The following is a 17480-nucleotide window of genomic DNA, read 5'->3' as shown; positions in this document are numbered from 1 at the left end:
GGTAACTATAGAACTAGCGGGGTACTGTAGATAAACACGTAGGTAACTACAGAACTAGCGGGGTACTGTAACACGTAGGTAACTATAGAACTAGTGGGGTACTGTAGATAAACACGTAGGTAACTACAGAACTAGCGGGGTACTGTAACACGTAGGTAACTACAGAACTAGCGGGGTACTGTAGATAAACACGTAGGTAACTATAGAACTAGTGGGGTACTGTAACACGTAGGTAACTATATAACTAGCGGGGTACTGTAACACGTAGGTAACTATAGAACTAGCGGGGTACTGTAACACGTAAGTAACTACAGAACTAGTGGGGTACTGTAACACGTAGGTAACTATAGAACTAGCGGGGTACTGTAGATAAACACGTAGGTAACTACAGAACTAGTGGGGTACTGTAACACGTAGGTAACTATAGAACTAGCGGGGTACTGTAGATAAACACGTAGGTAACTACAGAACTAGTGGGGTACTGTAGATACTGTAGATAAACACGTAGGTAACTACATAACTAGTGGGGTACTGTAACACGTAGGTAACTATAGAACTAGTGGGGTACTGTATATAAACACGTAGGTAACTACAGAACTAGTGGGGTACTGTAGATAAACACGTAGGTAACTATAGAACTAGCGGGGTACTGTAGATAAACACGTAGGTAACTATAGAACTAGTAGGGTACTGTAGATAAACACGTAGGTAACTACAGAACTAGTGGGGTACTGTAACACGTAGGTAACTATAGAACTAGCGGGGTACTGTAACACGTAGGTAACTATAGAACTAGTGGGGTACTGTAGATAAACACGTAGGTAACTATAGAACTAGCGGGGTACTGTAGATAAACACGTAGGTAACTACAGAACTAGCGGGGTACTGTAACACGTAGGTAACTATAGAACTAGTGGGGTACTGTAGATCAACACGTAGGTAACTACAGAACTAGTGGGGTACTGTAACACGTAGGTAACTATAGAACTAGCGGGGTACTGTAACACGTAGGTAACTATAGAACTAGTGGGGTACTGTAGATAAACACGTAGGTAACTATAGAACTAGCGGGGTACTGTAGATAAACACGTAGGTAACTATAGAACTAGTGGGGTACTGTAACACGTAGGTAACTATAGAACTAGTGGGGTACTGTAACACGTAGGTAACTATAGAACTAGCGGGGTACTGTAGATCAACACGTAGGTAACAACAGAACTAGTGGGGTACTGTAGTAAACACGTAGGTAACTATAGAACTAGTGGGGTACTGTAGTAAACACGTAGGTAACTATAGAACTAGCGGGGTACTGTAGATCAACACGTAGGTAACAACATAACTAGTGGGGTACTGTAGTAAACACGTAGGTAACTATAGAACTAGCGGGGTACTGTAACACGTAGGTAACTATAGAACTAGCGGGGTAATGTATATAAACACGTAGGTAACTATAGAACTAGCGGGGTACTGTAGATCAACACGTAGGTAACTATAGAACTAGTGGGGTACTGTAGATAAACACGTAGGTAACTATAGAATTAGCGGGGTACTGTAGATCAACACGTAGGTAACTATAGAACTAGTGGGGTACTGTAACACGTAGGTAACTATAGAACTAGCGGGGTACTGTAGATCAACACGTAGGTAACAACAGAACTAGTGGGGTACTGTAGTAAACACGTAGGTAACTATAGAACTAGCGGGGTACTGTAGATCAACACGTAGGTAACAACAGAACTAGTGGGGTACTGTAACACGTAGGTAACTATAGAACTAGTGGGGTACTGTAGATAAACACGTAGGTAACTATAGAACTAGTGGGGTAATGTAACACGTAGGTAACTATAGAACTAGCGGGGTACTGTAGATCAACACGTAGGTAACTATAGAACTAGCGGGGTACTGTAACACGTAGGTAACTATAGAACTAGTGGGGTACTGTAGATCAACACGTAGGTAACTATAGAACTAGTGGGGTACTGTAACACGTAGGTAACTATAGAACTAGCGGGGTACTGTAGATCAACACGTAGGTAACAACAGAACTAGTGGGGTACTGTAGTAAACACGTAGGTAACTATAGAACTAGCGGGGTACTGTAGATCAACACGTAGGTAACAACAGAACTAGTGGGGTACTGTAACACGTAGGTAACTATAGAACTAGTGGGGTACTGTAACACGTAGGTAACTATAGAACTAGTGGGGTACTGTATCACGTAGGTAACTATAGAACTAGCGGGGTACTGTAACACGTAGGTAACTATAGAACTAGCGGGGTACAGTAACACGTAGGTAACTATAGAACTAGCGGGGTACTGTAGATAAACACGTAGGTAACTACAGAACTAGTGGGGTACTGTAGATAAACACGTAGGTAACTATAGAACTAGTGGGGTACTGTAACACGTAGGTAACTACAGAACTAGCGGGGTACTGTATATAAACACGTAGGTAACTATAGAACTAGTGGGGTACTGTAACACGTAGGTAACTACAGAACTAGCGGGGTACTGTAACACGTAGGTAACTATAGAACTAGCGGGGTACTGTAGATAAACACGTAGGTAACTACAGAACTAGTGGGGTACTGTAGATAAACACGTAGGTAACTATAGAACTAGTGGGGTACTGTAACACGTAGGTAACTACAGAACTAGCGGGGTACTGTAGATAAACACGTAGGTAACTATAGAACTAGTGGGGTACTGTAGATAAACACGTAGGTAACTACAGAACTAGTGGGGTACTGTAGATAAACACGTAGGTAACTATAGAACTAGTGGGGTACTGTATATAAACACGTAGGTAACTACAGAACTAGTGGGGTACTGTAGATAAACACGTAGGTAACTATAGAACTAGTGGGGTACTGTAGATAAACACGTAGGTAACTATAGAACTAGCGGGGTACTGTAACACGTAGGTAACTATAGAACTAACGGGGTAATGTATATAAACACGTAGGTAACTATAGAACTAGTGGGGTACTGTAACACGTAGGTAACTACAGAACTAGTGGGGTACTGTAGATAAACACGTAGGTAACTATAGAACTAGTGGGGTACTGTAGATAAACACGTAGGTAACTACAGAACTAGTGGGGTACTGTAGATAAACACGTAGGTAACTATAGAACTAGTGGGGTACTGTAACACGTAGGTAACTATAGAACTAGTGGGGTACTGTAGATAAACACGTGGGTAACTATAGAACTAGCGGGGTACTGTAGATAAACACGTAGGTAACTACAGAACTAGCGGGGTACTGTAACACGTAGGTAACTATAGAACTAGTGGGGTACTGTAGATCAACACGTAGGTAACTATAGAACTAGTGGGGTACTGTAACACGTAGGTAACTATAGAACTAGCGGGGTACTGTAGATAAACACGTAGGTAACAACAGAACTAGTGGGGTACTGTAGATAAACACGTAGGTAACTATAGAACTAGTGGGGTACTGTAGATAAACACGTAGGTAACTATAGAACTAGTGGGGTACTGTAGATAAACACGTAGGTAGCTATAGAACTAGTGGGGTACTGTAGATAAACACGTAGGTAACTATAGAACTAGTGGGGTACTGTAGATAAACACGTAGGTAACTATAGAACTAGCGGGGTACTGTAAACACGTAGGTAACTATAGAACTAGCGGGGTACTGTAACACGTAGGTAACTATAGAACTAGTGGGGTACTGTAGATAAACACGTAGGTAACTATAGAACTAGTGGGGTACTGTAGATAAACACGTAGGTAACTATAGAACTAGTGGGGTACTGTAACACGTAGGTAACTATAGAACTAGTGGGGTACTGTAACACGTAGGTAACTATAGAACTAGCGGGGTACTGTAACACGTAGGTAACTATAGAACTAGTGGGGTACTGTAGATAAACACGTAGGTAACTATAGAACTAGTGGGGTACTGTAGATAAACACGTAGGTAACTATAGAACTAGTGGGGTACTGTAACACGTAGGTAACTATAGAACTAGCGGGGTACTGTAACACGTAGGTAACTATAGAACTAGTGGGGTACTGTAGATAAACACGTAGGTAACTATAGAACTAGCGGGGTACTGTAGATAAACACGTGGGTAACTATAGAACTAGCGGGGTACTGTAACACGTAGGTAACTACAGAACTAGCGGGGTACCTTGAATTAATGGAGATTGACTGGGAAGTTAAATCTCCGCCCTGATCTTCTGCTCGGCTGAGTTGGACAAAATATTCTCTGATTATGAAATTCCACCGTTATTGACATCAGATAACGGATCAAGACAAAGAATTCAACTACGAAATGACAGAAGTGCCGCTCCTAGTTCCTCGAATGTACCTCCGGCTTTGTTTACTCGAAACATAATGTCAACATTTCCAGAATATTCAATGTCCAATGATTTAACAGTCAACAGCTCCCATTTAGACATTCGCGTCAATGATATCATGACGAAGGGGAAATGCAATGTATGCAGACCTTTGGAGTACATTAAACCAGACAAGTTGGAACTTGGTGATACTGTTAAGGCCAAAGCGTTCAAGACCTACACCATACAAAATTTCTGGAAAGAAAAGTCCTATGGTAACTAGGAAATCATCCGCTAATAATACATTTATCATTCTTCAAAAAGATTGAAGGGAAACTCACCGAAGCCGAGGTGATCATAAACAGGCAGTCAACAAACAATTTAATGGTAAACGTGATCATAAACAGGCAGTCGACAAACAATTTAATGGTTAACGTGATCATAAACAGGCAGTCGACAAACAATTTAATGGTAAACGTGATCATAAACAGGCAGTCGACAAACAATTTAATGGTTAACGTGATCATAAACAGGCAGCCGACAAACAATTTAATATAAACGTGATCATAAACAGGCAGTCGACAAACAATTTAATAGTTAACGTGATCATAAACAGGCAGCCGACAAACAATTTAATATAAACGTGATCATAAACAGGCAGTCGACAAACAATTTAATGGTAAACGTTATCATAAACAGGCAGTCGACAAACAATTTAATGGTAAACGTGATCATAAACAGGCAGTCGACAAACAATTTAATGGTAAACGTGATCATAAACAGGCAGTCGACAAACAATTTAATGGTAAACGTGATCATAAACAGGCAGTCGACAAACAATTTAATGGTTAACGTGATCATAAACAGGCAGCCGACAAACAATTTAATATAAACGTGATCATAAACAGGCAGTCGACAAACAATTTAATAGTTAACGTGATCATAAACAGGCAGCCGACAAACAATTTAATATAAACGTGATCATAAACAGGCAGTCGACAAACAATTTAATGGTAAACGTTATCATAAACAGGCAGTCGACAAACAATTTAATGGTAAACGTGATCATAAACAGGCAGTCGACAAACAATTTAATGGTAAACGTGATCATAAACAGGCAGTCGACAAACAATTTAATGGTAAACGTGATCATAAACAGGCAGTCGACAAACAATTTAATGGTAAATGTGATCATAAACAGGCAGTCGACAAACAATTTAATGGTAAACGTGGTCATAAACAGGCAGTCGACAAACAATTTAATGGTAAACGTAATCATAAACAGGCAGCCGACAAACAGTTTAATGGTAAACGTGATCATAAACAGGCAGTCGACAAACAATTTAATGGTAAACGTAATCATAAACAGGCAGTCGACAAACAATTTAATGGTAAACGTGATCATAAACAGGCAGCCGACAAACAATTTAATGGTAAATGTGATCATCATAAACAGGCAGTCGACAAACAATTTAATGGTAAACGTGGTCATAAACAGGCAGCCGACAAACAATTTAATGGTAAACGTGATCATAAACAGGCAGCCGACAAACAATTTAATGGTAAATGTGATCATCATAAACAGGCAGTCGACAAACAATTTAATGGTAAACGTGGTCATAAACAGGCAGCCGACAAACAATTTAATGGTAAACGTAATCATAAACAGGCAGCCGACAAACAATTTAATGGTAAACGTGATCATAAACAGGCAGTCGACAAACAATTTAATAGTAAATGTGTGTAAATACAAATGTAGCTCAGAATAGGATTCAGTTGATTATAATCCTCATACCATAACTCAAAACAGAAAGTACGCCAAATCTAGTAACTTAGTTTAAAGAGGCTTACCCGCAGACGGACCGGTAAACGGCACATCTCCGATCACTAAATAAACTTCAGTACACGTTTCTATGTGACAAAATTAGAGGCTTTCCGACTTTATTTCTTGAAAACAATTACAGAATATGTATTTAAAAGACGTTTTAAAACTCAACCTGAGAGGGAAATGTATGGAATATAACGGCAAATCTTCTTTGTAAATCGCCGCTGCCTTTGAAGTTATCACTGTGCGGCACTGTGCACGTGCTTGTTTCTTTGATGTGTCTATCAAATTAGACTCCACTTTATAGCGGGGACTTATTGCGGGTTGCGATTAAATAAATAATATTTAAAAAATGAGGTTTTAATATCACTTTTCAGCGTTTTATAAGGAAAGTAAAATGAATAACTCAAGAATTCCAACAATCTGTCATGTGTAAGAAATCTTTTTCTATTAGCCAATTTTCTGATCTCTCTGCGGGCAAGCCTCTTTAAAGTATTTTGAGTATATCAATTACTATATATTTGTATATCAATTTATCTACATTTCATTGTGTTTTATCAAAAGACATAAAAGACATGTTTCATCAACACTAGCCATTTATAAACTTTTAATGATGACTAGGGTATTGGCAATGGCGGCGAGGGAAACTTTTTACCATTAACATATGCACTGCGATATATTACTTATACTGTGATACCCTAAACTGATGTCCCCCAGCTGATGTTACCTGTGAGAAGCCCAATGGACGACAACATCACCCGTCCTACTGTAACATGTACATCGAGTGTCACAATAGTGTGCTGTCTAAGATTCGCTGTCGGGCGGGTCTCGGCTACGATGATTCGCGGAAAGACTGCATATTGGACCCTACATGTATAGTCACCTAAACAAAAGGTAAGTCTAGCTTTATAAAACTTTTAACAATTACACAATATTGAAAACAATGGAAAATTTCCAACGAACCAAATTAATTCAAAGCAAATTACCTCGGTTAGTACTATTGTTCATTATCAGCTACAAATATACAACATGCAGTATTGTAACACCCATCAAGTCTTATATAAAGTTTAATTTTCAAGAACACTTTATGCACGTTTGATTAAAAATACCTCATTTCAGAGACAATTTTGTCTCGGTCATGTGGGTATGTCTCGCAATCTCGAGAGAACTTCCAACCAGATTAAGACGTTATTGAAATAAAGATCAAGAAATTGGGAGAAAGAGAATAATAATTTTAATAAATTTCAGTTTCACCTGTAAGGATCTGCAAAAGTTAAAAAAAAATCGATCAATATATAAAATGATTTGCATGTACCTACAATACACTGCTTTAGTAAAAATCAATGTTGCTGGTAGGAATTGAAGCGTGACGGGTGTTACAGTGGGATAGACTGGAGAAAATCCACGTGTTCCATGACAGACGACGGTGTTAACCACCTGACCACCCTCGCAACAATCACATAAATAACCTATAAAACCAAGCCAAGGCGGGTCTACACGAAGAGTTACTATAAATACGTGACACGATTTCTTTAATTTTCATATTGCAGGAGGAGACCCTTGATCACTGAAGATGAAATAAATATGATGATCTGGACAGAATAACATCTGAGCAGGATTACCTAGATCTAAGGAGGACGTCCTACGTTAGACAGATTGTCCTAAATCTAGGAGAGATAATCCGAATTCAGACTTATAACCTGGGTCTGATAGCTACAATAGCTGACTGATGACTCTTCAGGACCATATGTGTTACGTCATATCTAGGCATGTCATATTACGTCACTGTAGACATGTCATGTTACGTCACTGTAGACATGTCATAGTAATGTTATTCTCGTGTGTTTTACGTCACTGTAGACATGTCATAGTACGTCACTGTAGACATGTCATATCACGTCAGTGTAGACAGGTCATAGTAATGTTCTCGTGTGTTTTACGTCACTGTAGACATGTCATATTACGTCACTGTAGACATGTCATAGTACGTCACTGTAGACATGTCATATTATGTCACTGTAGAAATGTCATAGTACGTCGCTGTAGACATGTCATAGTAATGTTCTTGTATGTTTAACGTCACTGTAGACATGTCATATTACGTCACTGTAGACATGTCATAGTACGTCACTGTAGACATGTCATAGTAATGTTCTTGTGTGTTTTACGTCGCTGTAGCCATGTCATAGTACGTCACTGTAGACATGGCATAGTAATGATATTATCGTGTGTTTTACGTCACTGTAGACATGTCATATTACGTCACTATAGACATGTCATAGTAATGTTCTCGTGTGTTTTACGTCACTGTAGACATGTCATAGTAATGTTATTCTCGTGTGTTTTACGTCACTGTAGACATGTCATATTACGTCACTGTAGACATGTCATATTACGTCACTGTAGACATGTCATATTACGTCACTGTAGACATGTCATAGTAATGTTCTCGTGTGTTTTACGTCACTGTAGACATGTCATATTACGTCACTGTATACATGTCATGGTACGTCACTGTATACATGTCATGGTACGTCACTGTACACATGTCATAGTAATGTTGTTCTTGTGTGTTTTACGTCACTGTAGACATGTCATAGTACGTCACTGTAGACATGTCATAGTACGTCACTGTAGACATGTCATATTACGTCACTGTACCCATGTCATGTTACGTCACTGTAGACATGTCATGTTACGTCACTGTAGACATGTCATAGTAATGTTGTTCTCGTGTGTTTTACGTCACTGTAGACATGTCATATTACGTCACTGTAGACATGTCATAGTACGTCACTGTAGACATGTCATAGTACGTCACTGTAGACATGTCATAGTAATGTTCTCGTGTGTTTTACGTCACTGTAGACATGTCAAATTACGTCACTGTAGACATGTCATAGTAATGTTGTTCTTGTGTGTTTTACGTCACTGTAGACATGTCAAATTACGTCACTGTAGACATGTCATAGTACGTCACTGTAGACATGTCATATTACGTCACTCTACCCATGTCATGTTACGTCACTGTAGACATGTCATGTTACGTCACTGTAGACATGTCATAGTAATGTTGTTCTCGTGTGTTTTACGTCACTGTAGACATGTCATATTACGTCACTGTAGACATGTCATAGTACGTCACTGTAGACATGTCATAGTACGTCACTGTAGACATGTCATAGTAATGTTCTCGTGTGTTTTACGTCACTGTAGACATGTCAAATTACGTCACTGTAGACATGTCATAGTAATGTTGTTCTTGTGTGTTTTACGTCACTGTAGACATGTCAAATTACGTCACTGTAGACATGTCATAGTACGTCACTGTAGACATGTCATAGTAATGTTGTTCTCGTGTGTTTTACGTCATTGTAGACATGTCAAATTACGTCACTGTAGACATGTCATAGTACGTCACTGTAGACATGTCATAGTAATGTTATCGTGTGTTTTACGTCACTGTAGACATGTCATAGTACGTCACTGTAGACATGTCATAGTAATGTTGTTCTCGTGTGTTTTACGTCACTGTAGACATGTCATAGTAATGTTCTCGTGTGTTTTACGTCACTCTAGACATGTCATAGTACGTCACTGTAGACATGTCATAGTACGTCACTGTAGACATGTCATAGTAATGTTCTCGTGTGTTTTACGTCACTGTAGACATGTCATAGTACGTCACTGTAGACATGTCATAGTAATGTTCTCGTGTGTTTTACGTCACTCTAGACATGTCATAGTAATGTTGTTTTCCGTCTTAGTGACAACAATCATGTATCGTTATGTACAACCGTGATGTGTTATTGCATGCCTTGCGAAATATTTAAAAATGAATAAAAAGTAAATCAAAACTAAAAGTGGGTTCTTTTAAAATTTTCCTGGCGTACATTTAAAGCTTCGTTGGGTGAAATGTATTACAATCTTCAAATGACTTATTCTAAATAACCAAAAGACTTATATTGGACCTGTAACATGCTGGTATGAAGGACTTACACGTTTGTTCAAATGAATGACCTTGACCTACATTCAAAGTCACCAGGATTATATGTGTTTAAAATATTTATTCAAAAGAGTTGGTGTAATGCCATTTGGCCAATGATATATTTGGATAACCTGCTATCAACAAAAAAGAATGACCTCAATGTACTTTCAAGGTCAGAAAAAGGTGTTAAAAAGTTTTATCAATTTCATCTTAATAGCAAAATGACCGACGTGCATTCCATAGAATATGTTTGCTGTCAACTGCATTCATGTGTAATTATGCCACCAATGTTGCTATCCTATATGTACAGTATATCTCGAAATAAAACCCAAAACGACCAAACAAACTCATAATGCTTAACAATTAAGTGTTTCACCTTAAACTCACGTTTCAGATTAAAGCCAGGTGAGCGAAGCAGGCCCATTTGGCCTCTTGTTTAGTCTGCAATTTTACCTCAGTTTCCATGGTGGAGGTGTAATTGTAGAGGAATATGATGCTATAGAGCGTTGCAGAGTGCGACATAATAGATTTATAATTACTGTTGATTCTCATATTTTGATATAATATGTACATAGGACACATATCAGCCAGCCGATCAAACCTCTTGACTGTCGGCACTGTAACATCTTTGTGACAGGCAGTGTATAGACTGTCGGCACTGTAACATCTTTTTGACAGACAGTGTATAGACTGTCGGGGCTGTAACATCTTTGTGACAGACAGTGTATAGACTGTCGGCGCTGTAACATCTTTGTGAGTGGCAGTGTATAGACTGTCGGTACTGTAACATCTTTGTGAGTGGTAGTGTATAGACTGTCGGTACTGTAACATCTTTGTGACAGGCAGTGTATAGACTGCCGGCGCTGTAACATCTTTGTGAGTGGCAGTGTATAGACTGTCGGTACTGTAACATCTTTGTGAGTGGCAGTGTATAGACTGTCGTCGATGTAACATCTTTGTGAGTGGCAGTGTATAGACTGTCGGTACTGTAACATCTTTGTGAGTGGCAGTGTATAGACTGTCGGTACTGTAACATCTTTGTGACAGGCAGTGTATAGACTGTCGGCGCTGTAATATCTTTGTGACAGACAGTGTATAGACTGTCGGCGCTGTAACATCTTTGTGAGTGGCAGTGTATAGACTGTCGGCGATGTAACATCTTTTTGACAGACAGTGTATAGACTGTCGGTACTGTAACATCTTTGTGACAGGCAGTGTATAGACTGTCGGTACTGTAACATCTTTGTGACAGGCAGTGTATAGACTGTCGGGGCTGTGGTATCTTTGTGACAGACAGTGTATAGACTGTCGGCGCTGTAACATCTTTGTGGCAGACAGTGTATAGACTGTCGGTACTGTAACATCTTTGTGACAGACAGTGTATAGACTGTCGGTACTGTAACAGCTTTGTGACAGGCAGTGTATAGACTGTCGGCGCTGTAATATCTTTGTGACAGACAGTGTATAGACTGTCGGCGCTGTAACATCTTTGTGAGTGGCAGTGTATAGACTGTCGGCGATGTAACATCTTTGTGACAGGCAGTGTATAGACTGTCGGTACTGTAACATCTTTGTGACAGGCAGTGTATAGACTGTCGGTACTGTAACATCTTTGTGAGTGGCAGTGTATAGACTGTCGGTACTGTAACATCTTTGTGACAGGCAGTGTATAGACTGTCGGCGATGTAACATCTTTGTGACAGGCAGTGTATAGACTGTCGGCACTGTAACATCTTTGTGACAGGCAGTGTATAGACTGTCGGTACTGTAACATCTTTGTGACAGACAGCGTATAGACTGTTGGGGCTGTAACATCTTTGTGACAGGCAGTGTATAGACTGTCGGTACTGTAACATCTTTTTGACAGACAGTGTATAGACTGTCGGCGCTGTAACATCTTTGTGACAGACAGTGTATAGACTGTCGGCACTGTAACATGTTTGTGACAGGCAGTGTATAGACTGTCGGCATTGTAACATGTTTGTGACAGACAGTGTATAGACTGTCGGCAATGTAACATGTTTGTGACAGACAGTGTATAGACTGTCGGCACTGTAACATGTTTGTGACAGGCAGTGTATAGACTGTCGGCAATGTAACATGTTTGTGACAGACAGTGTATAGACTGTCGGTACTGTAACAGCTTTGTGACAGACAGTGTATAGACTGTCGGCGATGTAACATCTTTGTGACAGACAGTGTATAGACTGTCGGCGCTGTAACATCTTTGTGACAGGCAGTGTATAGACTGTCGGTACTGTAACATCTTTGTGACAGGCAGTGTATAGACTGTCGGTACTGTAACATCTTTGTGACAGGCAGTGTATAGACTGTCGGCGATGTAACATCTTTGTGGCAGACAGTGTATAGACTGTCGGTACTGTAACATCTTTGTGACAGGCAGTGTATAGACTGTCGGCGATGTAACATCTTTGTGACAGACAGTGTATAGACTGTCGGTACTGTAACATCTTTGTGACAGGCAGTGTATAGACTGTCGGCGATGTAACATCTTTGTGACTGACAGTGTATAGACTGTCGGCGCTGTAACATCTTTGTGACAGGCAGTGTTTAGACTGTCGGTACTGTAACATCTTTGTGACAGGCAGTGTATAGACTGTCGGCGATGTAACATCTTTGTGACAGACAGTGTATAGACTGTCGGCGATGTAACATCTTTGTGACAGATAGGGTATAGACTGTCGGCACTGTAACATCTTTGTGACAGACAGTGTATAGACTGTCGGTACTGTAACATCTTTGTGACAGGCAGTGTATAGACTGTCGGCGCTGTAACATCTTTGTGACAGACAGTGTATAGACTGTCGGTACTGCAACATCTTTGTGACAGACAGTGTATAGACTGTCGGCGCTGTAACATCTTTGTCACAGACAGTGTATAGACTGTCGGCACTGTAACATCTTTGTGACAGGCAGTGTATAGACTGTCGGCGATGTAACATCTTTGTGACAGGCAGTGTATAGACTGTCGGGGCTGTAGTATCTTTGTGACAGGCAGTGTATAGACTGTCGGCGCTGTAACATCTGTGTGACAGACAGTGTATAGACTGTCGGCGATGTAACATCTTTGTAGACAGACAGTGTATAGACTGTTGGCACTGTAACAGCTTTGGGACAGGCAGTGTATAGACTGTCGGGGCTGTAGTATCTTTGTGACAGGCAGTGTATAGGACTGTCGGCGCTGTAACATCTGTGTGACAGACAGTGTATAGACTGTCGGTACTGTAACATCTTTGTCACAGACAGTGTATAGACTGTCGGCTTTGTAACATCTTTGTGACGGACAGTGTATAGACTGTCGGCACTGTAACATCTTTGTGACAGACAGTGTATAGACTGTCGGCGATGTAATATCTTTGTGACAGACAGTGTATAGACTGTCGGGGCTGTAGTATCTTTGTGACAGACAGTGTATAGACTGTCGGGGCTGTAGTATCTTTATAACAGACAGTGTATAGACTGTCGGCACTGTAACATCTTTGTGACAGACAGTGTATAGACTGTCGGCACTGTAACATCTTTGTGACGGACAGTGTATAGACTGTCGGGGCTGTAGTATCTTTGTGACAGACAGTGTATAGACTGTCGGGGCTGTGGTATCTTTGTGACAGACAGTGTATAGACTGTCGGCGCTGTAACATCTTTGTGGCAGACAGTGTATAGACTGTCGGTACTGTAACATCTTTGTGACAGACAGTGTATAGACTGTCGGTACTGTAACAGCTTTGTGACAGGCAGTGTATAGACTGTCGGCGCTGTAATATCTTTGTGACAGACAGTGTATAGACTGTCGGCGCTGTAACATCTTTGTGAGTGGCAGTGTATAGACTGTCGGCGATGTAACATCTTTGGGACAGGCAGTGTATAGACTGTCGGTACTGTAACATCTTTGTGACAGGCAGTGTATAGACTGTCGGTACTGTAACATCTTTGTGAGTGGCAGTGTATAGACTGTCGGTACTGTAACATCTTTGTGACAGGCAGTGTATAGACTGTCGGCAATGTAACATCTTTGTGACAGGCAGTGTATAGACTGTCGGCACTGTAACATCTTTGTGACAGGCAGTGTATAGACTGTCGGTACTGTAACATCTTTGTGACAGACAGCGTATAGACTGTTGGGGCTGTAACATCTTTGTGACAGGCAGTGTATAGACTGTCGGTACTGTAACATCTTTTTGACAGACAGTGTATAGACTGTCGGCATTGTAACATGTTTGTGACAGACAGTGTATAGACTGTCGGCACTGTAGCATGTTTGTGACAGGCAGTGTATAGACTGTCGGCAATGTAACATGTTTGTGACAGACAGTGTATAGACTGTCGGCATTGTAACATGTTTGTGACAGACAGTGTATAGACTGTCGGCACTGTAACATCTTTGTGACAGGCAGTGTATAGACTGTCGGCAATGTAACATGTTTGTGACAGACAGTGTATAGACTGTCGGTACTGTAACAGCTTTGTGACAGACAGTGTATAGACTGTCGGCGATGTAACATCTTTGTGACAGACAGTGTATAGACTGTCGGCGCTGTAACATCTTTGTGACAGGCAGTGTATAGACTGTCGGTACTGTAACATCTTTGTGACAGGCAGTGTATAGACTGTCGGTACTGTAACATCTTTGTGACAGGCAGTGTATAGACTGTCGGCGATGTAACATCTTTGTGGCAGACAGTGTATAGACTGTCGGTACTGTAACATCTTTGTGACAGGCAGTGTATAGACTGTCGGCGATGTAACATCTTTGTGACAGACAGTGTATAGACTGTCGGTACTGTAACATCTTTGTGACAGGCAGTGTATAGACTGTCGGCGATGTAACATCTTTGTGACTGACAGTGTATAGACTGTCGGCGCTGTAACATCTTTGTGACAGGCAGTGTTTAGACTGTCGGTACTGTAACATCTTTGTGACAGGCAGTGTATAGACTGTCGGCGATGTAACATCTTTGTGACAGACAGTGTATAGACTGTCGGCGATGTAACATCTTTGTGACAGATAGGGTATAGACTGTCGGCACTGTAACATCTTTGTGACAGACAGTGTATAGACTGTCGGTACTGTAACATCTTTGTGACAGGCAGTGTATAGACTGTCGGCGCTGTAACATCTTTGTGACAGACAGTGTATAGACTGTCGGTACTGCAACATCTTTGTGACAGACAGTGTATAGACTGTCGGCGCTGTAACATCTTTGTCACAGACAGTGTATAGACTGTCGGCACTGTAACATCTTTGTGACAGGCAGTGTATAGACTGTCGGCGATGTAACATCTTTGTGACAGGCAGTGTATAGACTGTCGGGGCTGTAGTATCTTTGTGACAGGCAGTGTATAGACTGTCGGCGCTGTAACATCTGTGTGACAGACAGTGTATAGACTGTCGGCGATGTAACATCTTTGTGACAGACAGTGTATAGACTGTTGGCACTGTAACAGCTTTGTGACAGGCAGTGTATAGACTGTCGGGGCTGTAGTATCTTTGTGACAGGCAGTGTATAGACTGTCGGCGCTGTAACATCTGTGTGACAGACAGTGTATAGACTGTCGGTACTGTAACATCTTTGTCACAGACAGTGTATAGACTGTCGGCTTTGTAACATCTTTGTGACGGACAGTGTATAGACTGTCGGCACTGTAACATCTTTGTGACAGACAGTGTATAGACTGTCGGCGATGTAATATCTTTGTGACAGACAGTGTATAGACTGTCGGGGCTGTAGTATCTTTGTGACAGACAGTGTATAGACTGTCGGGGCTGTAGTATCTTTATAACAGACAGTGTATAGACTGTCGGCACTGTAACATCTTTGTGACAGACAGTGTATAGACTGTCGGCACTGTAACATCTTTGTGACGGACAGTGTATAGACTGTCGGGGCTGTAGTATCTTTGTGACAGACAGTGTATAGACTGTTGGAGTTGTAGTATCTTTGTGACAGGCAGTGTATAGACTGTCGGGGCTGTAGTATCTTTGTGACAGTGCATAGACTCTCGTCGATGTAACATCTTTGTGACAGGCAGTGTATAGACTGTCGGCACTGTAACAGCTTTGTGACAGACAGTGTATAGACTGTCGGTACTGTAACATCTTTGTGACAGACAGTGTATAGACTGTCGGCACTGTAACAGCTTTGTGACAGACAGTGTATAGACTGTCGGCACTGTAACATCTTTGTGACAGACAGTGTATAGACTGTCGGCGCTGTAACATCTTTGTGACAGGCAGTGTATAGACTGTCGTCGATGTAACATCTTTGTGACAGGCAGTGTATAGACTGTCGGCACTGTAACATCTTTGTGACAGACAGTGTATAGACTGTCGTCGATGTAACATCTTTGTGACAGACAGTGTATAGACTGTCGGCACTGTAACAGCTTTGTGACAGACAGTGTATAGACTGTCGGAGCTGAAACATCTTTGTGACAGGCAGTCTATAGGCTGTCGGCGCTGTAACATCTTTGTAACATGCAGTGTATAGACTGTTAATGCCGTAACATCTTTGTGACAGACAGTGTATAGACTGTTAATGCCGTAACATCTTTGTGACAACAGGGGGCGTCAACATATATCTACCGTACATCAAACTTGAACTTTTAGAAATATAGCGGGTCAACATTTTTCTACCGTACATACAACGCGGAACTTTATAAATAGGTCGTTTCAACAGATATCTACCGTACATCAAACAGGAACTTTTATAAATAGGTCGTGTCAACAGATATCTACCGTACACCAAACAGGAACTTTTATAAATAGGTCTTGTTAACATATATCTACCGTACACCAAACAGGAACTTTTATAAATAGGTCGTGTCAACAGATATCTACCGTACACCAAACTGGAACTTTTATAAATAGGTCGTGTTAACATATATCTACCGTACATCAAACAGGAACTTTTATAAATAGGTCGTGTCAACAGATATCTACCGTACATCAAACAGGAACTTTTATAAATAGGTCTTGTTAACATATATCTACCGTACATCAAACAGGAACTTTTATAAATAGGTCTTGTTAACATATATCTACCGTACATCAAACAGGAACTTTTATAAATAGGTCGTGTCAACAGATATCTACCGTACATCAAACAGGAACTTTTATAAATAGGTCGTGTTAACATATATCTACCGTACACCAAACAGGAACTTTTATAAATAGGTCTTGTTAACATATATCTACCGTACACCAAACAGGAACTTTTATAAATAGGTCGTGTCAACAGATATCTACCGTACACCAAACTGGAACTTTTATAAATAGGCCGTGTCAACATCTATCTACCGACATTAAGTTGTCACTAAATATTGAAATAAAACATGAA

The 17480-nt window shown here is 40.6% G+C and overlaps 1 protein-coding gene across 6 annotated transcripts in view; it reads left to right on the top strand.

The window, feature by feature from the left end:
- Positions 1 to 9997, top strand: part of LOC117341324 — a 49495-nt gene extending 39498 nt beyond the window's left edge. For 3 of the 6 annotated variants that reach the window (XM_033903177.1, XM_033903181.1, XM_033903176.1), the window contains exons 5-6: positions 6852 to 7028; positions 7685 to 9997. In XM_033903177.1, the coding sequence (XP_033759068.1) occupies positions 8284 to 9936 (1653 nt within the window). In that variant the 5' untranslated portion in view covers positions 6852 to 7028; positions 7685 to 8283 and the 3' untranslated portion in view covers positions 9937 to 9997. The remainder of the gene's footprint in view (positions 1 to 6851; positions 7029 to 7684) is intronic. The other 3 variants (XM_033903179.1, XM_033903180.1, XM_033903178.1) reach the window with 3 other exon arrangements.
- The last annotated feature ends 7483 nt before the right edge of the window (positions 9998 to 17480 follow it).

Source organism: Pecten maximus, chromosome 13 (assembly GCF_902652985.1).
Source record: "Pecten maximus chromosome 13, xPecMax1.1, whole genome shotgun sequence".
NCBI lineage: Eukaryota > Metazoa > Mollusca > Bivalvia > Pectinida > Pectinidae > Pecten > Pecten maximus.
The sequence above is the reverse complement of the archived record's forward strand: the minus strand, read 5'-3'. Positions and strand labels throughout refer to the sequence as shown.